General features: G+C 36.2%; 5 protein-coding genes across 24 annotated transcripts in view; 2 read left to right on the plus strand and 3 right to left on the minus strand.

Moving 5' to 3' along the window:
• Positions 1-180: 180 nt before the first annotated feature.
• On the minus strand, positions 181-1,700 carry LOC105693601 (U6 snRNA-associated Sm-like protein LSm2). Its single transcript, XM_012413633.4, has 4 exons — positions 1,184-1,700; positions 1,044-1,111; positions 793-883; positions 181-561 (listed from the first exon to the last, which is right to left on the minus strand). Exons 1-4 carry the CDS (start codon positions 1,184-1,186, stop codon positions 436-438), a joined length of 288 nt encoding a protein of 95 aa, XP_012269056.1. The 5' UTR covers positions 1,187-1,700; the 3' UTR covers positions 181-435.
• A 221-nt stretch (positions 1,701-1,921) lies between these two features.
• On the plus strand, positions 1,922-6,329 carry LOC105693623. The gene is made up of 6 exons (XM_012413673.4): positions 1,922-2,571; positions 3,510-3,635; positions 3,843-3,939; positions 4,111-4,261; positions 4,398-4,526; positions 4,777-6,329. The coding sequence occupies exons 1-6, from the start codon at positions 2,327-2,329 to the stop codon at positions 5,046-5,048; spliced, it is 1,020 nt and encodes a 339-aa protein (XP_012269096.2). The 5' UTR covers positions 1,922-2,326; the 3' UTR covers positions 5,049-6,329.
• Positions 4,654-8,249, minus strand: LOC105693625 (tRNA methyltransferase 10 homolog A). Its single transcript, XM_012413675.4, has 6 exons — positions 7,678-8,249; positions 7,297-7,606; positions 7,073-7,219; positions 6,875-6,980; positions 6,424-6,790; positions 4,654-4,935 (listed from the first exon to the last, which is right to left on the minus strand). The coding sequence occupies exons 1-5, from the start codon at positions 7,875-7,877 to the stop codon at positions 6,612-6,614; spliced, it is 942 nt and encodes a 313-aa protein (XP_012269098.2). The 5' UTR covers positions 7,878-8,249; the 3' UTR covers positions 4,654-4,935; positions 6,424-6,611.
• A 52-nt stretch (positions 8,250-8,301) lies between these two features.
• On the plus strand, positions 8,302-11,265 carry LOC105693624 (delta-aminolevulinic acid dehydratase). 4 transcript variants are annotated; one of them, XM_048654661.1, is made up of 7 exons: positions 8,302-8,399; positions 8,492-8,721; positions 9,585-9,690; positions 9,874-10,021; positions 10,093-10,312; positions 10,402-10,634; positions 10,710-11,265. In XM_048654661.1, the coding sequence occupies exons 2-7, from the start codon at positions 8,709-8,711 to the stop codon at positions 10,995-10,997; spliced, it is 1,008 nt and encodes a 335-aa protein (XP_048510618.1). In that variant the 5' UTR covers positions 8,302-8,399; positions 8,492-8,708; the 3' UTR covers positions 10,998-11,265. The 4 variants fall into 4 exon arrangements, with proteins under 4 accessions (XP_048510618.1, XP_048510619.1, XP_048510620.1 ...); XM_048654663.1 differs by adding an exon at positions 8,921-9,106 and having other exon boundaries at positions 8,335-8,715; XM_048654662.1 differs by having other exon boundaries at positions 8,328-8,715.
• Positions 11,266-12,329: 1,064 nt separating this feature from the next.
• LOC105693588 (potassium voltage-gated channel subfamily KQT member 1-like) overlaps positions 12,330-26,681 on the minus strand; it is a 96,140-nt gene continuing 81,788 nt past the window's right edge. For 12 of the 17 annotated variants that reach the window (XM_048654644.1, XM_048654657.1, XM_048654659.1 and 9 more), the window contains 5 exons: positions 23,642-23,769; positions 22,423-22,519; positions 21,724-22,037; positions 21,415-21,611; positions 12,330-17,721 (listed from right to left, as the gene is read on the minus strand). In XM_048654644.1, coding sequence (XP_048510601.1) covers positions 17,513-17,721; positions 21,415-21,611; positions 21,724-22,037; positions 22,423-22,519; positions 23,642-23,769 — 945 coding nt within the window. In that variant the 3' untranslated portion in view covers positions 12,330-17,512. Of the gene's footprint in view, positions 17,808-18,350; positions 18,406-20,811; positions 21,315-21,414; positions 21,612-21,723; positions 22,038-22,422; positions 22,520-23,641; positions 23,770-26,681 lie in introns of those variants that run through there. The other 5 variants (XM_048654645.1, XM_048654656.1, XM_048654655.1 and 2 more) reach the window with 4 other exon arrangements.

The raw sequence follows: 26,681 nt of genomic DNA on the forward strand, positions 1-26,681 counted from the left end.
AAATCACCTGTCTGCTGATCTGATTTCTCTTCTGCCTGGGATTATACTGACCAGTGACCGAATAATTTTCAAATAACGTGACGTAAAAATAGCCAGTTGATACTGAACTTATTGTTGGTTCCCGAATTCGCACTACTATGTGCAGAGGAAAGTAGTAAAATGTCTTTCTGGGATCATTAATAATTTGTACAAAATAATCTTTATTGTGGACTCTTACAATTATGTCTTACCCTATTGTTTATATTTCGAAAAAATACAGGGCGTAATTGTTCATCAATTAAAGCGTAATGAACTCCTATTCAGAGCTTACACTAGAATAAATTAAACCTCTGCAATCAATTCATCGTGGGAAAACTGAAATCGACATTATGTACTTCAAACATCACTGGATCATTGCGTGTGATGCACATTGTCCTTAATTCAGTCACTGCATTGTTATCGAGTTTGAACAGCTGCTTCCTTCCGTGCAGCATCTTGCAGCAACTGTGTGTCAACTTCATCTCCAGGAAGCTGAACATACCTCACAACTGAACCACGGATGAAACAGTTCTTTACTGACAACTGAAAGAGGTAATTTAATATTCAATTATTGATTGAACCTGATCGTAGTTAAATCATGGAATGCCTTCATGAATTGTCATCTCTCAAAAATCGATGTGAGAATGAAACACAGATAGATGGTTATTTTCATACACTACTTTCAGTTATCCTGTCAAGCTTCAGTTTCATTAAATTAGGAGACGATTGCTCAACGGATTACATGTTGCCTATAGATTAAAAACCAATACCAACCATATGAGGATATTTGTCTGGATCCGTTACACTGATGTCTGTGAGTTTGATATTCAGATACTGATCCACGGAGTGAAGGGTCCCGCATATACTATTAAGAGAACATCGATATCAAATGAAAATTGGCAAGTAATACAGTGATCTACATTTTACATTTGGATCAATGACCATAGATTGGGTCTATACTGATCATTTGCGTCTTGCCATTTTTTTACTATCCCTGTATTTGTTTATTGAAGCATCAAAATTACCTCAAATCATTCTTCAACTCCACCACAACGTCTTTGCCGACAAGCGATTTGAAAAACGAGTAGAATAACTGTGGAATAAATGTAGAACATTAAATTACATGTACTACAAAATTTGTACCAATAAGTAAATAGAAATCTACCATTTCTTCCCTGTATGAAGAATATTAATCCCAAAGAGATGGAGACTGACGTTTTTAACTGTTATTTTTGAATAATATTTTTGAGGTTACATCGACTGTCAACCACACAACCTTGTATTGGAATTCGATAGACAGCTAGCGACATTCGACAGCTGTTTCGACCTGTCGAAAGGAAACACCGGCGACAATCGACATGCTCAGTGAGCGCGGGACGCATGAGCAGAATAGTACTCGTAGACACCCTGTGCGGACAAAGTAACGCCTATGACTAGACAAAATTCAATGAAACGTTGAATGAAAGTGCTGAATAAGAGAAAAGTATGGCTGGCATATTCAGGAGCTGCGCCAAGCTATTTGCGTATCATACGATGCGTAATTTTCTGCATACGGGTCGCCGTATCGCAATGCTTCGTTCTAAGGTATACATGCCTGACATGAGTCGGGATAAAAGTAGACATTCAACAGAGGAGAATAGGATAAATGAGGTTTATATAATTCAAAAGAAGATATAGACATATTGTTAATGCGCCTCATTCCAGTCGAACAGCCTAGAACGAGGAAGGAAGAACAGGAATGCATCCGAGAAACCAAGAGAGCTGAAAGCATAGGGAATGGAATAGCATGGCTTAGAGATGGAGAGAGATAGGAAGGTGAAGATAGTGGGGGTGAACCACATGGTTCCCAACATTAGTCGCTGTTCGGTTGTAGGCAAACATCGCAATTTTCAGAGAACCAGTGCAAAAACATACTCCAATCGAACGTATAGTTGTCAAGATTGCAAGGATTCTACTACGCGTTTGGTTGTAGGGATAAGAGATTCACGCAGTTTCAATCATCGTTTTACTTTTTTTCCATCTCTCTCATTTCTTAACAAAGACACACGTCAAAGAGCAAAATAGAAAAGGGAGATAATTTCAAGCTCGTAGTAGATCGAAGGTAGAAAAGAGACGCAGAGAACAGAATACAGAACGAGACCACAACAAAGTGGGGGTGTGTGCTGCTGACTGCTGGTGACTGTCGCAAAAATTTCGTTGTCACGCGCTAAAAATAATACTACGGTACAATTCTTTGAACTGCCATGCTCTTTAAAAACAATAACTAATACTGATCGATAGTATAGGGAGCAGTGGTCTAATAAAAGACATGGATAAATTAACCAACATTGCTTATTATTTTCGTTGGAGATTGTTAAAGGGGAAGGAGCAAAATGTCCCCGAAAATCTCGACAGAAATTCATCGTCCGAAAATAATACAGGAGACGTAAAATGTGACGACGATATGCAATTCAAGACATCGAATAAATTTTTAACAATTCTGGAGAGTGTTTTGCTATGGGAGAATTCGGTCAACAGTATCTCTGTCGTAATCGTCTTCAATTTGTTGTTTTGGTGAGTTTTAAACAACTACGCACGTCCCATCTATCTATATTTGTTTTAAATCTATCTCATGTATTATTCACACGATTATCGTAGGCGTATCAATAGAAAGTGCCAATTCATGTGTTCAAGGATTAACGCTAGTATACTCTGGTAAAATCTAATCAAAACTCAAGGTGACAGGGGATCCTCCTTCTAATCTGCCTAATGAACACGTTCTATATTCTTTAAGGCCTCTTTTGAATGTAAAGCAAAATTACCAAGCATTGAGATAGAAAAAATGGGTTAAAATTCATATAATCTGCTAAAACTTTCTTGCCAGTCAGTTAATTGAATACAGCGAGACATAAATTGAATTACAAACAGCTGTTGATAAAAACTTGATTTGGTTTCTGTGCTGTTACAAAGAAATAACATTGAAAAAATTAAGCATGAGTTCATTGCTCATGAGAAAAACAATTTTTTTATTTCCATTTTAAGTGTGTCAATCATCAGCTGTTCAGAGCTTTACTGATATCAAAAGGTTTAACTCGATTATATGCTGTGATTATAAGTATACAAATAATGACAGAGATGTCATGTATTATATATCTCTTGGCCGTGAATGACTGTACAATCAGTTATTTTCCTCTGATATGGAAATGGGATCATATACGATTCTGCTCGAGCAAATGTTATATCATAAATGATATAAAGTTGACATACATCCTACAGGATATGATGTTCAAAGATAGCTGAGATCTTATCGCTAGTTTTTCAGTGAAATCTATCTATCTAAATGAAACCAAGAAATAGTTAACATTCTGATTCATGCCATTTTACTAAAAGTTTAGTCCATTGAAGTCATTGACTTTTTTTTTTTTTTTTACTGTATAAATATCCCACACAGGTTTAACGAATGCTGACATTTTAAAGATAATTTGAATTTCTTCATACTCACCCATTCACAGGGGAATTATTGTATTGGAGGTTCGCGGTTTTGCGGCAGCCAGCAGTGCTGCGCTTGTCGTGGTCCTCTGCTACAGCACCCTGGAGGCACAAGCCCAAAAGGATAACAAACCACCTAGTACAACAATGTAAGTTCTTTGATAAAAGATTTAGATAGCATATTCAGAAATGTCAGAAGATTCGTCAATTCTTCATCATGAAATTACGTAACAGTGAAGAGTTATAGAATCATTGTTTTGTTCGATGACCCAGAATCAAAGACATTGGACATTAACAGTAGGTAGTCCAAGTGTAATGAGTTAGTTGATTTGATTATGTCCAACATTCGATTACAGATCACAAGTCAAATCAGAACAGCTAAACAAAATTGTTCATCAACTAAAATCTGGTGTACAGAGCCTTAAACAATTGCGCAAACAACAACCAGGAGTGGTGAGCTGCTATTGAATAACATACTGTGCTGTATTTTTTATATCTACCTATATTTTATAGCTTGAATTATAATAAGGTAGTTCGTAAAACCAATTGATTGCATCAGAAGTTTTTTTGGTATGAGAACTAATAAAACATGAATCAAATAATAACGTTTTTTAATGCCCCCAGTTCTGCGCTTCTATTTGCGCAGTTTCATTGGGTCTATGGCTTACGGGTCGAACCATCTCAGGAACATTTCTGGCGTATACAATTTTCATGAGCATATTGGTTGGACCTGGATTACTGTTGCATATACCATGCAGAGTTCTGAACTCCAAAGGTAAATAGTTTCTTTGCATGGGTGCACATAATCCTAATCGCTTCTATAAAATGAGAAGAGATTTGGACGAGTATTCGTTGTTATTTTTCCCAAGTGCAAAACCAACATTAAATTGAAATCTCATACCTCTTAATAGAATGGGACAGTGAGATAGAAGAATTTTTGCCTGCTGTTACTGAAGATAACTTACAAGTGCTAAAGCGAGCAGGAGAAAGCGGAGATCATAGCCTTACGCCGACCAGTTTGTCAGCGGAAAACAATATTGGTATTAATTTTTCTCTTTCATGATAAAAACAGTAGATCAAGGCAAGTAGGAATTTTTCCACTTTTAGCAAAAGGATAGTGAAGTACGTGGTAGTGAGAAAATGGGCTCATATTTTGCATAGAACGAATTTGTCAAGGCAATGGCATATATTTTACAAAAAATCCCAATATCTATTTACAGATAAGAGGTACAAATTTTCTATCAATATTAACACTCCTAGTATAGCTCATACTTCAATTTAAACTCACAGATCCTCTAAATGACGAAGAACTGGTCGGTCTAAGAATGCCTTCTCATGAAGATGGTAGCACAGATGGCCTAGAATTGTCCGAACTGGAATTGAGTACGGAGGATGTGGAGGTAGATGGGATTAAGTTCCAGAGCGGTCATTTCGAGAGAGGTTCATCATCTGAGGAAGAAGCTGAACTTGAACCACAGAAAATATCTCAGCGCAGCGATGACAGTGACAGCGACTTTGAAATAATTGACACTCACGAAGTAGCAAATGTCAAGAACGCTTAAAGGTTTGACATTTACAAGTTTTATGTAATATATATATCATGATAAACGTCACGCATCTAAATAAATTACACCATTTTCGTTATTTGGCTGTGAAAAAAATTAGCACTGCGTTTTATTTCAATAATGATAATAATTATAGTGAGTAGTCAATAAAGATGAACAGAAATTTACTTGGCACAAAATATTTGATTCTCATAATCACGTATTATTACGTGATACAATTATGAAATTAATTTGTTTGTCAAAAAAAAAAGTGCGACCGCATACCTTTGTTGGAATAGGGTAACCGTATCTTGGCAATATGAAAATGGTGTGATTATTATTGGACAAGTGGAGCTAGATTTTGAACAAATAGATATAATAATTTTGATATAATTATAATTATGTAAACAGCAATCAGGTTTTAGGTCCAGATCATGCTTCTTTGTGACAGAAATCGCTATGATATTGAATAATAGATTGGGTTAATAAGTTTTTGTGATCGCGATTTTCATTTCAAATCTGAGATTAGCTTTGAAAAATAATTACCCTCCGAGCGAACTGTGACAAATATTTTCGAGTATAGATCAAAATCAGTTGATTTGAAAGTTCAGATTTCATAGTCTGAAATAGACTACGTGAAGAACATTATTTTGAAAATCAGATATGAATGTAAAAAATATACAGATATAAGATTTAAAACTCCCAATTGGTGAAGCTGGCAGGATGTATCTTACAATTAGTGAAACTATCGACTATATTTTGCGACAACTATAATGAAATAAACACCTTTTAAAACTAATTCAGTTTATATTGGTATTATTTCACATAGAAAAAAGATTTTCATGAGTAGGTCTGCGGTAACTTTTAACAGAATGAAATGCAAGATATGCCCTATATATGTTTGACTATCCAGTAGGTGCATAAAACTTTTACGTTTCAAGATAGGTTTCGTTTCGACCCACATGGCTCAACCTCAATTACAGTTTTAATTAGATTTCTACACCCTAATGATCATAAGCTTTATCAATATCGTGTGACTCTTTGATACAGTATCATGAAATAATGGATTATCAATATGTTGACGATCGTACAGACCGTCCAAACCAAGTTTTGTTATCACTATTTTGATTTTAACTTGCGTTTGGCCTGTGCAGTTACAAAACATAAATAGGTAAAATTTATTTATTTACGTAGGTATGTGCTTATCATGATAAGTAGCTGAATCATAATTTTAAAGCAAAAAAGAAATTATGTATGTTTCTCACTCCTTTAAAGTAATAAACACATATCCTAATACAATACGCTTACAACGTTAATTGAGAGAAGTAAGACGATCAGAGACATTCATTAGCATTTTTTCCCCCATCACATGAACCAACAAATCATTGCGTACCTGAATTAATGTTATCTTCATCAACTTTGCCTTAGTCTCTCGTGAAGTCCACATCTATCTCAACATTTTCTCTTTTTCCTCAAACTATGGACAGCCGTTTTTCATAAATAATGCGTCTTTGTATAATTCCATAGTCCTGTGTTAATTAAGATTCTAATTGCCATCTCCTTGACAAATTTTTCGTTTCCTTAATGTTTGTCAAGCTCAATAGTTTCATTTATATCACTTTTGCTGATATCTGTCAAACTATCAAGGGCACTATTTGTAGTTTTGGATACAGGTTGAGCATTTTTTCTTTCTGGTAGAACTTGCAAGAATGCTTCTTGCCAAGTTTTACCCTCGGTAACTTTAAGAAGTATTTCAAATACTGAAAATATCAATCATAGATTATCATCCAATATCCAAGCTGCAAAATGAGAGGATGGCAGTTGAAATTTTTCGTTCTACCCACCATGATCAACCGTTAGAACTTTTCTTGCTTTCATATGCAAAAACTTTGTGATTGGTAATCGACCATGCTTTATGCCCTCTTTTACAGCAAGATTATGACAATGTCCCTGTATAACAGGTTTAATGATATCTTTTGTTTCATATTTTGAATCCAAATTTAGAAATCCTAAATGGATTCTCATGTTAAGAATGCCATTACCTTTTGAGAATTATGGTCAACAAGGCCACCTATAACATAGATGCACTCAGGCTCCAAGTTTTCTATGACATTTTCGGACTCACTTGTAAGGTAAACTATCTTGTCCCTTGGATATCTTGCCAAATATGACTCTGCATAAAATTGAACCTGTAATTGAGTGTACATAAATCAATCAACAACTGCGCAGCATCATAGGTATTATCTCACAAATGTTTGCTACATACATCCCAATGTTCATATCCATTGTGCTTGGCCATTTCTTGCTTTGACTTTCCATTGAAACTGGTTAGTGAGAATTGCATTGGAGCTGAAGCTCTCCTATTTAAAGTGTAGCATCTCAATATTTGTTTAATAAGTTTAGCTATATCCTTGTCTATCATAAGATCATCAAAAGACAAATCAATGGTAACTGTAAGTTTGCAGCTACTATCGGCCATCGTAGACTTTTTCAGAGCTTTTCTCGAAGGCCCCAAGTCTATATTATTAGCTTTTGCAATAGCTCGCCGCTTCTTTGCCTTGGCTCGTTCGTTTAATCTAAACAATAAACCGACGATTCAATTAATCAATATAGCTATCATGACTACTTTGTCCTCAGAGTACCACACCTCTTTTCTGGTCTCCGCTCTAGCCATTTGTTCTTTTTGTGAATCCTTTTCAACTGGTTTTTACTTAATCCTAAATCGTGCACCATTTTTTGGTCATTTGCTACATCACTTTTCTCAGCATTTAATATCTTATCACACGATTCGATATCATGTTCTCCATGTTTTGATCCAATTTCACTCGCGTTTTCTCCACCTTCCATCCTCGCGTACGTTGCTTATAGTTTTCAAAATTCAACCCAATTCGGGCCATGCCAAATGTTTAAAGAGGTTAATGTTAAAAGTATACCTCCCTGTATACACTAAATTTTGATTTGGATCTCGGACCTCGCCGGCATCCACTGGACCTTTGCGAAGTTCACCGGCCAAAATGGATTTTCGAAGTTTCTTTTACCCAACCGATTGTTGGACGTTTGTTCGTGATTGTTGGAACAAGCAAAACGTTTGTCAAAGCGTTTACAATAGGTATGTTAAAAGCTGAGTAGATATACTTATGCTCGTAGGCATATATGATTTGCTCTAAGGTTGAAAGTCAAACGATCTTATGACTTTTAACCACTGAACTATACCTCGTATAGTTCAGTGCTTTTAACATATGTTTAGTGAGAATTCTGAGTTAATGGGGGTTGGTCGGTAAATCAACATTGGTCGGTTATAAAACATTTTGGTAACCTCATGTAGTTCCGACCCAGAACCCATGATGACGTTGACATCAGTCAATCCTTGTGAGTCTAAGTCAAATTTAATCCAGATTTTTTTACACTACCAAGTATAATTAGCGCAGTGCGTATTTGCTTATCCAATAAAATAATTACAGCTCTACAAAGTAGTTCGATTAATCTTCTGGTAATTCCAAATAATTTTCATCGCCAAATGATAAAAGCTTTGAAAAATAATCTGATACCAATCATCAGTCTCAACAGTCACAGCAACGTACGTCAACGATAATGATGTTGAGTAACATTGCATGAACTTATGGTCGCCAATTATACTGATGACATTCCGAGTCAACGTATTCTGCATTTGACTGAAAAATGAAGAGTAAGTGTAAGTCGGCATTTCAGCGTTTAGCAGTCATACGTACTATTGCCGAAAATGTTATACAACTCCACAATGCCCTCATGACACTGATATATTTGTTATCAGAAATTGAAAGAAGCAGCTCAAGAATACTCGAGTATATTCATGTATAGAGTATACTGCTAATCATGTTATCATAGGTAATTATCTGGGTTTTCGTTGATAGATAAGTTTCATCATCCAAGGAATATCTGGGTCAAATGTCAACTGCAACTTTCAAAATATACCGTTTTTCAAATAAGCGATTGGAGTGACGAACGGTAAAACGCTTTGGGCATAAGTCATGAATACGTGCCACGTTCCTGTTGGACAAGAAGGTTGCTGGGACAGAAAAAGGAAATAAAAACCCAAAGTGATTGTCTTGGCTCTTTAACTCAGTACAGTCTGTTGAAAAATAGGAGATGAGGATAGAATCAACGATGACGTTCCCATATAGCTTCGAAACTATTTTTTTTTCCTCGCGAGTCAGGAATTTTGACAGCATTCCGATAATGAGAAGTAGCCACTCTTTACCAAAACGATGTATCGTCTTCTAAAAGTTCTATGCCACTCGAAAGCATCAGTACGGAAAGAGTATTACGAATCATTTTTTCGAAGCAAAGATATTCTATGTAATTTCACACGTGATATTTTGTCCGATATTGTACCGCGCCATCGAAACGCATGCGCTACAGAACTGCCGTGATTTGTTACTATCTCTCTCTTTTTGGTTTTCATAATCCTCCTATGCGTTAAGGAAAACTGACTGGTCATATTATTCCACACCATCATCTATTTCGCGCGCATTTCTGGATCTACTGGATAGAATAAATAAATGACAACTGTTGCAGCTAAGCACATTCTTCATAGCGGGATATTTCATCCGCTGTTAAGAGAATGGCAGTCACCGAATGTAGAAATTACTTCAAAAAACTTGATGTATCCGATTTTTGTATTGTAAGTACAAACTTTATCTGATCTCAACAGTTGAAATTGTGAATTGTAACATAGCTATTCAAGGGTCCCTAGTTATTGAAACCGGTAACTGCAAAAGATGAATGAATACTGATCCAGAATTACATGTTTAACCTGTTGTAGTCCAAACAAAACTTCCTTCACACAACTCATCATTTGTTCTAGAGACGATGCAGATGCCAAGGATCCAATCGCGAGCATGCCTGGGATCTATCGATATGGAATAAATAGCCTAAAGCCAATGCTGGAACCATTGATAGCCAAGGGCTTACAATCTGTTTTATTATTTGGTGTTCCAAACCACTTGGCTAAGGTAATGGAGTTCTTGTACAGATGTAATGTAGATTTTACTGAGTGTTTTTACCTATGACTTTGCTATAACAGGACAAAGTTGGTACAAATGCCGACTCTAGTAGAAATCCAGTTATTCAAGCTCTGAAGCTGCTTCGGGTATGGTTTCCTAACTTATTGATTGCTTGTGACGTCTGTCTCTGTCCCTACACTGATCATGGACATTGTGGAATCTTGCGCCCCAATGGGCACATTGACAATGAAGCTTCCATTAAACGTATCAGTGAAATCGCAGTGAAGTATGCTCAGGCTGGTAAGAATACGATGCCCTTAAAGATTGCACTAGTTATTACACTTTGACTACGAAATATGCGAGAATTCTACTTTCTACTTTTGTTACAGGTGCTCAGATGATAGCACCTTCAGATATGATGGATGGTAGGATTGGAGCAATAAAGAAAGCATTGGAAGCTGCTAATATGTCCAACCAAGTTGCAGTTTTGTCGTATGCAGTAAAATTTGCATCTGGCCTTTATGGACCTTTCAGAGATGCTTCAAAGTCTGCTCCTCAATTTGGGGATAGAAAATGTTACCAGCTTCCACCGGGCAGTAACGGCCTGGCAACACGAGCAGCGGTATTATGATTTTCAGAACAACGAGCGTGATTTTGACCATTGAAACATAATTGAATTGTTTAACGTTTTTTGAAGGCCAGAGACATAGCTGAGGGGGCTGATATGCTAATGGTGAAACCAGGCTTAGCGTATTTGGACGTGGTTCGGCACACCAAAGATACACATCCAGAATATCCGTTATTTGTTTATCAAGTGTCTGGTGAATACGCAATGCTCTATCATGGAGCCAAAAATGGAGCGATCAATTTAGAAATCGTACTGGATGAAGTATTATTGTCAATGAGAAGAGCAGGTGCTGATTGTATCATAACTTATTTTACGCCTCTCATATTAGATATGCTCCATCCGAAGAGTAAATATTAACCAATTTCCATTGCAGTTTAATTTATGGTCAATGTGTGTGAAAAATATAAATTATATTGCATTCTGTGTACACGTTTATGTGTGTGTCGAGTATGATTTATTGCAATTGACAGTCAGATAATTGCTATTATTCAACAATTAATGAAATAAAAGTTGTATGGGCAAGGTTGTTGTTAAAATAAAAATATAAAATATATATGCATAACATTGTACATACCAAGGACCTTGTGCAATAAATGTCAACTATATCGTTTGTACTTAACACAAATTTACCTTGTTACTCATTCCAAAATCTAAATCTCTAGTTCTTTCTGAAGATACTTTGAATAGTATTAGCATTTCCGTTTAAATGATACACAATATCATTGTTGCACAACTCGTACGTGGTGATGCCAACTATATGGAAAATATACTAAGAATTGTTGATATGAAAGTGAAAAGTTTGAACTTAATTTATACACAAATAGTCCCATTAGATAAAGTACAGAAAATTTGCTCTGAAAATATTAACGTTCAATTGGCCAGCTAATACATCGTTGCGTTGCGATGGTTACCGATTAGCTACCTATCTTCAAGTCACGCATTTCGTAACCCTACATAGTAAAATAGTAATGACTTACCATACAAGTTTTGAACAAACTTAGATTTCAAATCTCAACTCTTCATTTTTACGTTTTTTCGACTTGTAACCGGTGTTGCACCCAGATATAAAACACGACATTTTTCAAATCGAAAAATGAACACACACTTGGCGCGAACAGCAAACTAACACCCCATCCTCTTTGCACGCCACCACGTCACCAACTGAACCCGGTCGGAACACTTGCACTGCGAATATCACAATACGGTACTACCAAAGAGCCGCGCATACCGATAGAGGTTTCGTCGAAGCTTTAGGTATATGATGAATGTCAAATGGAGGTCAACAGATGGCAGGATACATCAAGAGTAAAAAAATGTTGATTTAAAAAATCAACAAATTATTAAAAATAAATTATCTGCTGATATAGAATATTATTCGAATGCGAAAATTCGAAGTCCTTGGGGGACCACTTACAATTAGCATTAAGCTTCAGCTTTTGCGAGAATTTCTTTTTATTTATTTACAGACATTTGAGCTGTAGGGAGCAACTAAATTAAAAAATGACCCGAATAAAGACCACCCTAATGTATATACGTTAACTCAATATTAATTCGATATTTGGAAATATCCTTACCATAACTGATCCTTTGGTTCACCCGGAATTGCATGATATTCTCTTGTACCATTACGAATACTTATTTTTCTGTTAATACATGAAATATTATCAAATAAAATCAAGTTCATAATGCTCGAGTGAATGCTGTTTTTATTCATGTACCTAAAAACACAATTTGTACAATTCAAATAAAAGTTTTGTCGGTGATGAATTCCTACATCCATTTTGAGATTATAACATAGTTGAATTTGTACAAACGATTGATTTTCATTAGAAAATACCGATATGAATGCAAACGGCGGAATTTCATTGAATCAATATTTTTTCCTCAAAAAATCAATCCCTGAGTAAGCATTTTATTTATGAGCATTTGGATACAAGAATCATATTGGGGATACGCAGATTTTTCAAACTGATACTACTGCATCCATGCAACGAAATCATCCATTCGCAATTTAAACCATCTGTGCATAAGATTGTTTGTTATTAGATTCGATGTAAAATACCATTCTTGTAAAAAACAAATTGTGCGCGATTAAAATTCTGCCACTTTCCATTTTTTCATCGTCAAAATTTACAGAACCTGACCAAGAAATAATGCAACAAAAACAACAAATGACTAAAAAAGTACATAATAATATAAACCGATTCCACAGCGTGACTAAATTGATGTCATTTATCCGGCCCACTTATTTTGAGTTCATTCAGAATGGCCGATTTCTCGTTGAAAGTACGAACAAAATCACATGAGGGGCACGATTTATATTGAAAGTTTATTGAAGCTCCTGAAAGAGCTGTATTGAAGGAATTCGCGATCGGTGGTAGTTAATTGGTATTCAACGACATATACATTTTTCAAGTACTGCTTACAACAGATCAAATCACATAACACTAATTTTGAACGAGTGTACAAAATATAATAGAAGGGTCTCATCTTAACACAGGGAGAGTTCAGTTGATAGTAGTGCAGTGTCAAAATATAAATTTTCGAGTCTGAAAATAAGGTGATATGATGATAGTGGTGTTCAATTGCCATAGCGCTTAAAGGCTATAGGATATACTATAAGATAAAATGGGTGAAATCAGCAGTGTAGATTCTAAACAGCAATTTACAAAATCTACTTCCCAAGTGTAGTACTCTTTATATTGTATCGTATATTACGTCTCGCCGTAGTACTATAGGTATGAATAGATTTATGCAGAGTAATTAACATCTGAAATCATGTGGCGCGGATACCTGTAGCTGTATTTTGATGTATACGTATAATATAGTTATCATTAATTATTGGTAATAATGAAAATAATCTAGCAAATGTGATGTATTTGTATAGCTTATATACTATGTCACTTGTTATAACAATATTTCGTTTTAAATTCCATGTAATGTACACAGTAAATTCATTATACATAATAGTTATATTTGAACTGCAGATAAAAGTTATTTTGTCTTTTGAATTTGATTTATTTGTAATGCTGGGTAGATCAGTATTTCCTATGATTGGATTATCCGAATGTTGATGCATAATGAAACCGTCAGATGGATTTTTGAAGAAAATATCTCCTGTTGGGACGAGACCCAACCGCAGACTTTTTATTACATTATTGAAAAACTCGTGCGTATTCAATTCTGGTATGTCATACAGTCAAACTCCTAAAATTTATTGAGAAACCTACCAATTGTTCTTATTGTTAGAAATCAAACTACAGGAGTTTCCACATCAACTCACAATGTAAAAAGGAAGATAATATTTGTGTCTTTTTCTCTCTAGTGCAAAGAGAGGGGATTCTATAGATCACGAGCCAGAGTTCAGATTATAGGAGGTCGACTGTACTTGATATATTTTACTTAAAATCATGATGATGGTTATCGTAGGTAAGAAATTAGTGTGAGATCTATATGGTACGGTGCTGTAGCATTTTTGGTGACCAGTAATACCGGGTAATAATTGAAAAATAGCCGCATCGTGTACCTCTTATTGTAAGCATAGATGTACAGTAATTAAAGACACTTCTAATTAACTCATGTATAGGTATACTTTGGTCGCTATGGACTTTAAAGCTTGTACCATTGGTAACGTCTCCTAACCCAACCCTAAAACCATTATTACTATAGTAATATATTTATATATAGTACTATTATACTTTCAAAACCGACCACTAAAAATTACTCTCAAAGAATTTTTATTTCTGGTAGCGAGTTACTATTCTATTTCAAGCTAAACGGTAACATTGTATCAACATACAATGCATACGATGTATGTACTCATGCTTCTAAAAAAATTTTTATTTCATTTGAATCCTCCTTTTTCCGAAGCAGTTCAAAAAATAATTTACCTACTTCTTGGTATTACATTATGTTAGTTGTTGCTTTACACCTATACCTTCTATCATTATAGTTATATCTCAATACAAATTACAGTAAGGGATTCCATAGCAGCCAAAAACCATCGTCGTATTATTTATTGTTAGTTGTGATTGGAATGAAGTGAAATTAGAATTCAGCAACCTTTGATTGACAGTCATTCGTGTTTTCAAAAATTTTGAGGCCTTCAATGATAAATTTTATCTGCCACTGACAATGAGAATTGAAAGGTTTTTGGTAGCATGTAACAATCATACATGTAATGCTTCTGAGAAATTTCAACGGATAGTTTTTATTTATGGATATACGTGTGCTTTAATTTGATTGACTGCGTGGCAATTGAGATGATATTAACACAACTTAATTGAAAAAAGCACAGGGCGAATCGCCATATTATTGCGTATAATCAATCCTCAGAATCATGCGATTATTTGCATTACCCGCAAGATGCGTCAAAAGTATTATCACTAAATGCTATTGAAATTTCACAGAAATTCATCAATTCACAATCTATACAAGGTTATAATCGTTAAGTATTGTGAGCGTCCATTCATTTATTATTTAAGCGTCTTTCTTGTGCCCTAAGTATTAGTTTATTGTATAGATTTTGTTTTTCATATATTTATAACAGTTTAAGACCCTATATTCCTTAGGCGTATGTGTAATAACTAAACATTTCTTTATTTATCTATATAATTTCTTGATTTAAGATCTATTTGTCCAAAATTGTTTCCACACCTACAATATTTATATATATGAGTTTCATATATTCAATACTGTGATCATCTTATTTAATAAAGCATACGTCCCGCTCCAGCAAAGATTATTATAATCATCCCTTGGACCAAAATTTGATTTCTACCAAATCTCAACGTTTTGAAGTCCAGAGAATCATCTTCGACTGTTATCAGAATTTTCAATCTAATCAGGTCAGTACTTCATGAGGTATTCAGATACCTAGATTTCTGTTTTTCCTTCTCTTCTACAGATGACATTCCCGATTAATCTTTATTGAATCAATATATGATTAGATTTATCTCGAATATGATTAATTTCTTAAATTAATCCATTCGGTAGCTCTTCATAGGAATTAGGAACGAGATATTTTATGTGCACTTAGAATTAGGTTCACCGGACTTAGTTATGGATGGGTATTCATCGGGCCGCCTGATTGTAAAGATTGAGTCGAATGCCAGAATGAAGAAAATTCGAACTTGGTTTGAGGGATTCCAGACGAATAATCAATGCTGCTTTGCCACAGGAGCCTATTAAAGTTAATTATTTGAAAAATCATCTTTACAGCGAATAAAAGCTACGAATTATATTTATTTCGATATCGTGATGCGTTTCTTATATTGAATCGTTAACAACTTTAGCAAAGCCGAATGTCGTTGTAGTACCTATAACAACGGTTATACAGCCAAGTTACATATATTCGATAAAAATGGACCGAATTTAATGATTCAATTTCGTTTGAATCAATCGTAAAAATTCTTTGTTCATGCCAAAATTGAATTGGTCGAAATGAGTAATATACTCGGGTGTGAACTTTTTATGATGGGATGAAGCAGCTAATCCATACGAACTGAAAATACATGAAAAAGACCAGACCGATGCTGATGACTTTCGTTTGAAAGTTTTTTTGATAACTCTTTTAATTTTGCGAAATATTCGACTGAGTCTTGAAAAATATCCATCGTGTGTAATTATAGTGTATATGATTGGTACGAAGGAACTCTGCAGTAGGCCAATATACTGTGTAAACTTCTGATTTGAAATTGGTGTTACCTACAACTTTATGCTACAATTGTGTCTTTCAAACTCAACGGTATAGAAATAACTGTGCAATAAGATGGTTCCAGAGCACTTTAAAAATTCCAGGTTTGAGTTTATAGAATTTTAACATTGCCAAGTTGGAGGACCACTGTGTACTGATACGAAGTATAGCGAGTTGACAGTTTGATCAGGGTCATCCACCTAGGATAGGCTTTGTTTCACAAACTTGTGCACAGTTAAAATCAAACCAAATTGGGATGAAATCGTGTCTTACAAATGGGCCCTAAAGAACGTGTGACTTGGAAACAACCGCTGTACATATCTATAACTATGTATAAATTTATTCTTTTAAAATCCGTTTTCTAGAATGTAATCGATAAATATAATATAAATTCTATTAATTTTTTTTCTGGTGCTGAAGCCTTCGTCCTTGGGGAGGGGTTAGTACGAAAAGGTTACGAGTGGAAAACTTTTTAAATTTGTTCATAGTTTATTTCCTAGGCATAAAAAAAGATTACTTTTTGGGAAAACCGTATTCCAAAGGGATGACGAAAAATGCACTTATATCTTTTTTGCACTAACCTACTCAATTTTGTAATTTCGGTGTTGGAAATTTCTTCAAATTCCGATGTCTAAAGATCAATGGAAACCGTCCCTTGATCGAAGAATAATAAAGCTAAAATCTCATTGGATTCGAGTGATCGTAGCTTTTCTTACGTTCATTAATCGAGAGTCAGCGACGAATGAAGTTTCGACGCTGTATCATAGATAGCTGTATGCAATACAAATAACATCAAAGCGTACAAATTAAATGATCGTTTCATAATTTGGTTCTTAATCTTTAATTCATTGGTCGATGATCATAAAAAAGTGCTATGCCTTCGAGTCTTCGAGAATCCCTTTTTCAGCGGTAATCATGAGCTTAAGATTGACCGTTTTCCAACTCTCCGGTCGACGATATCTTTGACTCAAATTTTCATTGTATGAATAATCTAGGTGGAGATTCTGACCACTATTAATAGCCTACGGATTCTAAATTTTGAGTGCCTGTATATTGCTTTCAAAATTATGAACTAATATCAGGCTACAGGTAAAGAAGTAGTTACAGGACTTTGCAGGGTGCAATTATTTTCAAACTTGGAACAGTACATAAAGAAGAAAATAGCGCTAAGCTTTTCCTAGCAGTCAGACTGCGGATGTGGCGTTAACAGATCCCTCGAACTTGGCTGATGAAGATGCGCTAGGTCCAGAGTACTGTGGCCGGGACTTAAGCTCGGGGTGACGATTATTTGCGTTCTGGCTGCTCCTAGCAACGCCGTATTTTCACAAGAAGTTTCGTCCTCGTCTGAGACGAACAGATTCTCTGGATCACTCTCAACTGCAACAGCTGATCAACACCAATGAATAACCATGTCAGGATTCGAAGTCGTAGATCACCAGTGCATATAGATCAGGGCTGAAGATCAGGAAGGCCTAACGTACAAAAAAACTATGGATCCAATCGGAAATGCGTATCCCGCGAAAGTGAGCATCATGAAAAATCATGAAAATTACGGTGTATCTGAAATTACGGTGTATTTCCCGGGGCAGTTGTGCAACGAGTAAATGTGCGTTGAGCATTCGTCCCGCAAAGCAAAACTTAGATGGGCAAGTGTACCGCAAGCAATCCTAGCAAGAGTAAGTATGACTCGGATTGAAATTTCTATTGACAAACGTGCCATGTGCCAAGTAAGTAATTTATCCTGTGCAATCGTGCTGTCAGCAAAAGTGCCGTGTGGTAAAATATCCGAAGGCAAATGTGCTGTGTGAGAATATCACTCTTTCACCAAGAGCGAAATGGTATATTTCTCTAAACACGTTCCGAAGTCTAGAAAATTTCTAAGGACATAACTGAGGCCTACAATTTTAGTGGGATAAGCCGTGTATGGGATAAAATAGAAAACTTCAGGAACGTTCTCACGATGCAACATCATAATGATTATTTTCGACATTCTAGATAACTTCTGAGACACTCACTTTTCGATTGAATCTCGTTATAACGAAGTTGAGGATGAACAATCGTGGAGTGAGGCTGAAAATTTATTGCATACCTTTGAATGTTAAATGATGATGTTGTAATGACTGATACTCTCGTGTGTAGTGCGTTGACGAAGGAAGGAAATCAATCAAAAATTATGCAAACTAAGAAAAATAATTAAAACTAACGGAAAGCAAAAAAATGGTACTATTCTAACTCGGACGAATTCCAGCAAAGTTAGCCTTTCCGTCAATTACTTTTTGAGGAATTCATCGAAGGCAGTTGTTCAATGAAATCGCAGACGACAAGTATACCTTTGGCCCAAAAAATCCGTCAAGTCCCATTACCTCCACGGAGTCTCTTGATTTGACCGAAAGGCTAACCCCATTGGGGATCGGGGGCGTCGCATTATTTATGATGATGAGTTTTGGATAATTCGAACAATAGCGATGACATTATCTTCAGACACCCCGCACTGCAACTAATCTGCCTGTAGCACATTAGGCAGCTTCAATTTCTTTCAGGACATGATCCAATAAGATCTTACCTCAGGTGAAAAAAAAATCGAATTCCGACATTATAAGTTAAAAAGTCAACAATAGTCAACCACAATGAAATCAGTTTGTAAAAAAACTAAACTATACCCTCGGATTCGGGGATATAATCTCACGAGTGGAGTCATCATAGTATTGCTTTGAGGGATGAATTCCAAGCCGCTTTACACAGGTTGTGAACCTTTATTATACAGTACACTAGGGTGGGTTGAAAAAAAAATTTTTCTTTATTTTCTTAGCTCTGCTCAGCCCCCAAGGTGACGACTCACAATAAAGCGCTACGCTGCTGGCTACGTTGACTCCAGCTAACAAGCTGGAGTAAGCTCGGGTTTGCTGGAGAATTGAGAAATTCGGATATTTCGCTCCATGCATAGATGCGACGAAGCAAAGTGGGTCTACGACTAAAACCACTCGATGTGTCTTATAATTTTTCTGCTCCCAACAGCGAATAATTGATGATTACTCGATCGATTGCATGAGTAGATGATTTTGGCATTCAGATTTGGATTTTCAAGCTGATCATACGTGAGATTCCTCTTAAAGAACCAAAAAAAAATTCTATTTTTTAGCAAAAAATAAATCACTGTTTTAATTGGGTTTAATATGCTTTTCCGACGTATTTTGATCTCAGGAATCCGAATCTGGAAGAAAAATTGATCTATCTCCAAAATTGACCGAGTTATCGCTAATTTTCAGCTTTTTGGGGTCAAAAATAAAAAATTGATTTTTTAGACTATTTTAATGTAATCTGAACTCAGGAATCAGAATCTGGAAGAAAAATTGATCTATCTGCAAAAATGACCGAGTTATCCTCATTTTTTCGCATTTTTTGGCATAAATTTGAGGATATCTCAAAGGGAAAAAATCGTGGCTCAATTTGGACAACGGATTCGCGTTCCTGAGGTCAAAATACATAAGAAAAGTGCCATACGATTAATTTTTAAAAATAAAAATTTTTGGCCAAAATTTGAGATTTTTCCAAGGGGTACCCCTTACGATTTTTTCAAATTTTGGCCAAAAATTTTTATTTTTTAAAATTGATCGTATGGCACTTTTCTTACGTATTTTGACCTCAGGAACACGAATCCGTTGTCCAAATTGAGCTACGATTTTTTCCCTTCGAGATATCCTCAAATTTATGCCAAAAAATGCGAAAAAATGAGGATAACTCGGTCATTTTTGCAGATAGATCAATTTTTCTTCCAGATTCATATTCCTGAGTTCAAATTACATTAATATGGACTAAAAACTCAATTTTTTTTTTCTGGCCCCAAAAAGCTGAAAATTGGCGATAAGTCGGTCAATTTTAGAGATAGATCAATTTTCCTTTCAGATTTGGATTTCTGAGGTCAAAATACGTAAGAAAAGTACCATACGATCAATCTAAAAAAATTAAAAATTTTAGCCAAAATTTGAGATTTTTCCAAGGGGTACCCCTTACGATTTTCTCGTAGAGATTCTTATGTCGAAATTGCCTATCGACACTGTCAGCGAGACCGAGTGGGGCGGACGTTGAATACCATCGACGAAGTTGTGGCTGCTGAACTTTGCCGAACATTATGATATTTCTACCGAAACGAGGGTTCGCCGTGAACTCCTATTGGTCGATACACCGTCCGTATCCTCAAACACGGATAATATCCCGGCTCGAACGGATAATATCCCGAGCGGTTTGTTGTGAGACGTCACCTTCGGGGCTGAGCAGAGGTGACGCCCCAAAACAAACCGCTCGCCCGTGGGGCTACCTGACTCCAGCTAAGCTCGGGTTTGCTGGAGAATTGAGAAATTCGAATATTTCGCTCCATGCATAGATGCGACGAAGCAAAGTGGGTCTACGACTAAAACCACTCGATATGTCTTCTAACTCAACTTCAATTTTAAGTCAAAAAAAGAGCATGTCATTTTTTGATTTTATACTTGAATTATAAAAATAACAAAAAAAACAATTTTGAACAATGAACGAGTAAAAAACACTTATAATCGACAATTTTCATCAAATATGAGGACAAAAAGAAATTATGGACCTGGTCGAAAATAGTGAGCAAAATTATTGGTCAAGTTCGCGTGAAAAGCTTTAAGTGTCAGCACGTTATTGGAAGCTCTGTGTTGCTTTCAACCCCAATGTGCTTTATTGTGTTTCGCTCTGCTCCCGAGAATATAACATAAAAGTGGCAAGTACTGGAAGAATGACAGATTTCATGTGTAATTACAATATCATGAGCTGGGAATAAAATCTTTCACAATCAGTTAAAGTAACACATGAGCGGAGGTCAATCCATACGAGGAACCAATCGACATGAAATTCAGGGTAGATTTTTATGAATCGACAATTATTCTTCTCCAATTCAAACTTCCACACAAAAACTTGGCTTGAAGCAGATGATTTCAATGAGACCCTCATTCGCACCCCTAACAAAATGAGCCGGAGGAATTTTTTGCAATCAGCTCGTTATGTACACGGAAATACAAAATTTCTAACAGTGTTTGCATTCGATTAAACTCAACTCACTGGTAGACTCTTTGGGACTCGGAACAGCCTCGTAGACTCTAAGGCTTCTGCTCTCGAGTTCGATCGCTGTCTCCTGCGGAGAAGGCACCACAATAACGACTTCATCGCTTCTAGAGGTCACTGAGGAGGTTTCCGCTGATCCAAGAGCGATGACAGAAGCCGCTTCTATGGGATGGCTCAAGTGTGACGGTATGGAACTGTCAGAGATAAGATTTCACACTTGGCATACGTTATGCAGAGCTGGTCTTTTACTGAACTTTTATCGAGGAGAAAGGTCATAAGTATTCAAAATTTTCGGGGGAAGCTCACCTTAATGTCACCCTTTTCTTCTGCACGCGACTGCTCAAATCCGAATGACCTCTGTGTATCTGCCGGGGGCGAGGTTTTTCCGAGAAAGTTTTCGACGTCGGTGAACTCGGTTCGGATAACTGTTTGTCGATCAAAATCGGCTTCAAGATCTGCGAAACGACACCCCCTGTCCCTGTCCCTCCGCCAGGTCCTCCACCTCCACCTGTTTGGACCGGAATAGCTTCTGACGCTGGTAACGGAAGTGCCAGTAATCGTTTTCTGTCCTCCATGTAAAGCTCTATTAAGTGGTCAAGTTTTACTTCGATCTCGTCAACCTAGGAAGGTCAATAGTGAAGTTTTTATTGTTTGTTTGAAACGCCAATTCTGTGGTGGAATCCACGAAGACCATCAAGACTTTGCTGAGATCATGAAGATTTTTTCCATCCATGTTTAAGATTTTTCGGATTGAATGAATTATTTGACGATTAAGCAATGAATGAAATTAGTGGATGACTTTGAGGGATGAAGTTACATAGGTGAATTTTGCGTCTCCGAAAAACGAATTCGGAATTCGGCACTGTGTGGCTAAGTAAGCGTATTTCGATTCTGAGCTTTTGCGATTGAAGAATGTGGGTATTATTCGAATTACTAATTAATAACTGTTTCGGAAATTCATTGGGTCGATTTTTTTTATTCCTAAGAATATCGTATTGAGCTCACCTGTCGTTCGACGTTGACAACTCTCGATGCAAGACTGATTTTCGACGCGTATACGTCTTTGGCTTTCGATCCCTGCTTACCTAGAATTTGATCTAACCTACGAAATACAAAAAATTGTTTTGAAAATATTTATTTTTTGTCGTGCAGTAAAATTTTCCGGTTCTAACAAGCAAAGCCAGACGAAAAACTGTGGATTTGACAAAACGGCATGCAGCACAGATGACAAAATATATGATGCAAATTCCGAGGAGTTTATGTTAACACGCCTCTATATTACTACTTACAATTAGTTACTAAAAACTGGTGCACTATACGACGTCACATCACACAAGATAAGTTATAACATGATGTCTACATTCGACTTATTGTTAGCCAACTATTCCATTCTTCTGAAGCGAGTATTATTGGAGCGACGCAGAATTTTTACATATCACATCGTTAGTTGCCTCTCAATTTTCCGCTGAAGAATGTTAGTTCATGAATATAGAGTTTAGTGAACGATCAGATTGACAGTACTAAAATAAGAAAAGCAATCCTCGTTCTTCACCTCGACCTCTCGAGGACTGTTTTTCCTAGTTCTATTGGCGAAATGTTTTATTGCTCTCCAAACTCATTTCAGTGAAAATCACTGAAGTGAAGCCTAATCGCTTATGATTAGAGTGAGCACTAATTATGAGATTCAATAGCATATCTTTGAATGAAGTCGAGATTTACTCATCAAATCGGTGATACTCGGCAATCGAATCAATCGATTACTGAGAGGAATTACGATGAGTCAAACATTGATCTATTGATTTGGCACTGAATGTTTGGAAATTCACTGTTTCGTTAATGAATTAGTCAGAACTAATGCATAACTTGGTGAAAATTTCACTACATGAATTAGTTTAGAGCTCAGTTTAGAGTTGCAACAATGAGTGGAAATAACGACCTTGAAAAAACTATGTCTTGAACGACTGGAAACAAACGAAATGACCAAGTATTTTTTAACCATTGAATAAAAGGCAGTAAATTTTTCAGCATCGCTCCATCATTCACAGTTGGAGGTAGATAGTGAACATTTTTTATGGGGGCAAACTCAAAGCCATTTCTATCTCTGAATCTTCCGGCGATGCTACAATTGTACAGAGTGCTAAATCTTGAGAATCATCAGTATTTCGAGATCTATTTTTCCAAACGTTGCTGCAGGGAATTTCAAGTTTGTTTCCTAAATTTGTACCTGAACTGGAGATTTTTAACGCGATTCAGCAGATCTGCATGGCCTGAGCTGTACTGCTCGATAACATCCTTGACATCGTAGGGTTTCAAAGCCTCCCTGAACTGCTTCCGGGCCACGAAGTATTTTATCTTTTGTCAAATATGATACACATTTACACTACAAGATCTCAATTGTTTCGTCAAAATTACATGCATTACACATGGTACAATGTGTCAAGAACTTTTGTGTCGTCTTTCCACCAGACGGTTCTCTAGCTTCGTATTGGTGAAGATCTATGAAATCTTGCAGCCACAAAATTGACCTTGTCCTTGAAATTCGGGGTTCAAAGTTTTGACCAGCATAAAAAATCTACTTGTCGAGTAGTCATCAATCTTGGAACAAAATATAGTGCATGGCACGAGGGCGGAAATATTTTTCACCCGGCTGCACTGGTACAATTATTTTAGCACTCGTCTTCGACTACGTACCGTTATGCCCCAGTTTTTGATGATTGTGATTTCTGATCACATTAAAGGGTTCATTCGTGACACTGTCATCTTGATTTTCTCAGGGAATAAACTTTTCTGGTTGAGTGACAAATTGTCAAGGCCATTCTCAATTTCTCAGTTACAGGTTTACATGAATTTTCACTGACTTCAAGTTTAAGAACCATCTGGTCCGGCAATGACACAATGATTACACACCCTGTCTTTACATACTACCGATAATATCAAGGCCGTACATCATGAATGACTTACATTTAGAATATACAGGTATATGTAGGGAAAATAGTGTGAAATAGTCCCACCTCAAAATAAAATAGACATTGGAAGATGAACGTATTTTTCTAATTTTAATTGTCCTATAGAAAATGTATTTCACGCCGTTTGGCGAAATTCACTTAATAAATTTTCAGGTGGTCCATTCAATCCTTCTTCCGTGTAATTACACGTGATACTTAACAAATCACGATACTCCAATATTCACATATTATAGGCAGGTGTTGAGAGGATAAGCTAGTGTCGAGTGTTTTACTTGACAATAATGACCACTGACAATGAGTAAAATATCTCGTTGGTTCAACATTAAATTTGCATCACGCCGTGTAAATTCATGCAACACAATAATACCTATAACAAGTTGAGGAAAAAAACAACTTGCAGTTGAAAAAGATAGTCGAAACAATAAATAAATACGAACATCGAGATAGTGGGAAATTGTAGGAATGGTGTTTGGTTGCTTCGTTATCTTACGTGATCCGTCTAGTTTCAGTTTTAGGTATATGAATTACAATACACAAATTAGATTTGCATATGCAATGAGAAGACACGACGGATATGCCAGTCTTCGATTAGGGTCGAATGAATCTCTTGACGTATGTATGAAAGCACGATTACGGTAGGATGGATATCTACCATTTAATATCGAAGAACGGTAGGAGTCAGCCATTATTATGAAAATCGATCTAGGCAAGTTCTTTCAGTACTACCCGATATAAGTTTCAAACTTATAGCGAGTTAATAATACTCAATCACTGAACGACTAGTGTTCAGTGAAAGACGCTTTTAATATTTGCCACGCAATCCATGTCCAGATTTCGAAAGCTCGGTTGAATTTCACGTCAAAGCGGAAAATCTCCGGCGATGATTTAGTTACCAGAATCCATGAGATACGTTTTATCGTATTTTGTCGATTGCAATTTATGTAGATCTCGTAGAGTATCTTAATGGGGAGAATTTGTATTCTCAAGTTGTTTTGCGGCATAAAAGTGTCTAGCTTTTTTTTGTATACGTGGAATTCCCTGAGTGAGCAAAATCTACTTATTGTTACATGATTTTGGAGATGAAAGAGACCTGTGAATGCGAGCAATTTTCTCATAATTTCGACCCGTCTATGAGCTACACTTTCACCAGGAAAACCTTCGATCCTTCAGCAGTTTGCGATAGATACTTTCACTTCCAATTGCTTTTGTCGTGAGAATCCTCGCTGCTAATTACTCCGATGAGAGGAGTCGTTACGCTGGGTAATAAATTACGTGGATTTCATCTTGAAAAAACTAATAAATGTACCTACATATGAGGCGCACTGACGCTATACTTATGAGTTAGATCAATGAAATGAATGCTGGATAATGAGAAAACTGGAATGTTGTAGATTTGAAAAAGGATTGCGTCTCAGAAAACCACCGCTTGATCCGAATGTTCCTTGTGGTTGCAAGAGTTGCTCTCTGGTCTTTTCGACTATGTGCTTTGGACAAAAGAGTTTTTCGAACAATATAACGTGCAGCAAGTACAGAATAGTTGCCCGAAACTGTGTATGACGACACTTACAATTAGAGCAAAACATTTTTTCACAGGGTATGTAATATCCTCGGAATTGAGGGAAAAATCGACGAAGCTTATTGCACAACGATTATCGATTTCTTCTCATTCAGAAAAAAATTTTAACAACGGAAAAACCAATTCGTTTATGTTCAATTACTGTTTTTTTCTATTCTTGTGGGACGAAGTGTATGACCAAATAGATAAATATAATGAACAACAAAAAATGAGCGTCAACTATTCAGTAATTTATTTGTTCTAGATAGTCATATCGCAACAAATGAGTTGTACAGGTGATTGGTTTGACAAAAATCAAAAACCATTGCTCACGCAATAAATCATTCCTTGCATAAAGAGAAAGAGAAATACTCCCAAGTGGCGTTATAATTTTCGTCGATCTTACCCTATTTGGTGGTAAGAAATATGTACATATACACGAAGAACAACCAGAAAGTTACAATTTTCACAAGCATAGACGTATAACAATTAGATTCGGTTGCGGGGTGGCTGGTTTTAATCAAAATACGACCATATCTAATGTAAGATACTACAAGGGATACAAAAATATATCTTCTACAAAAGTTATTGCTCTCAGAACAGAACTAAACTTGCCGGTATCAACATTTTCAAATAACCCCGATTATGGCCAATTCGCATTTCGATCGATTGGAAAAATGAAAATCACTTCCAGATGAAATTACTTGCACTGCCCTCATCTATGCAATTATCAACTTGACAAC

Source organism: Athalia rosae, chromosome 4, assembly GCF_917208135.1.
Source record: "Athalia rosae chromosome 4, iyAthRosa1.1, whole genome shotgun sequence".
In the NCBI taxonomy this organism is placed as follows: Eukaryota; Metazoa; Arthropoda; class Insecta; order Hymenoptera; family Athaliidae; genus Athalia; species Athalia rosae.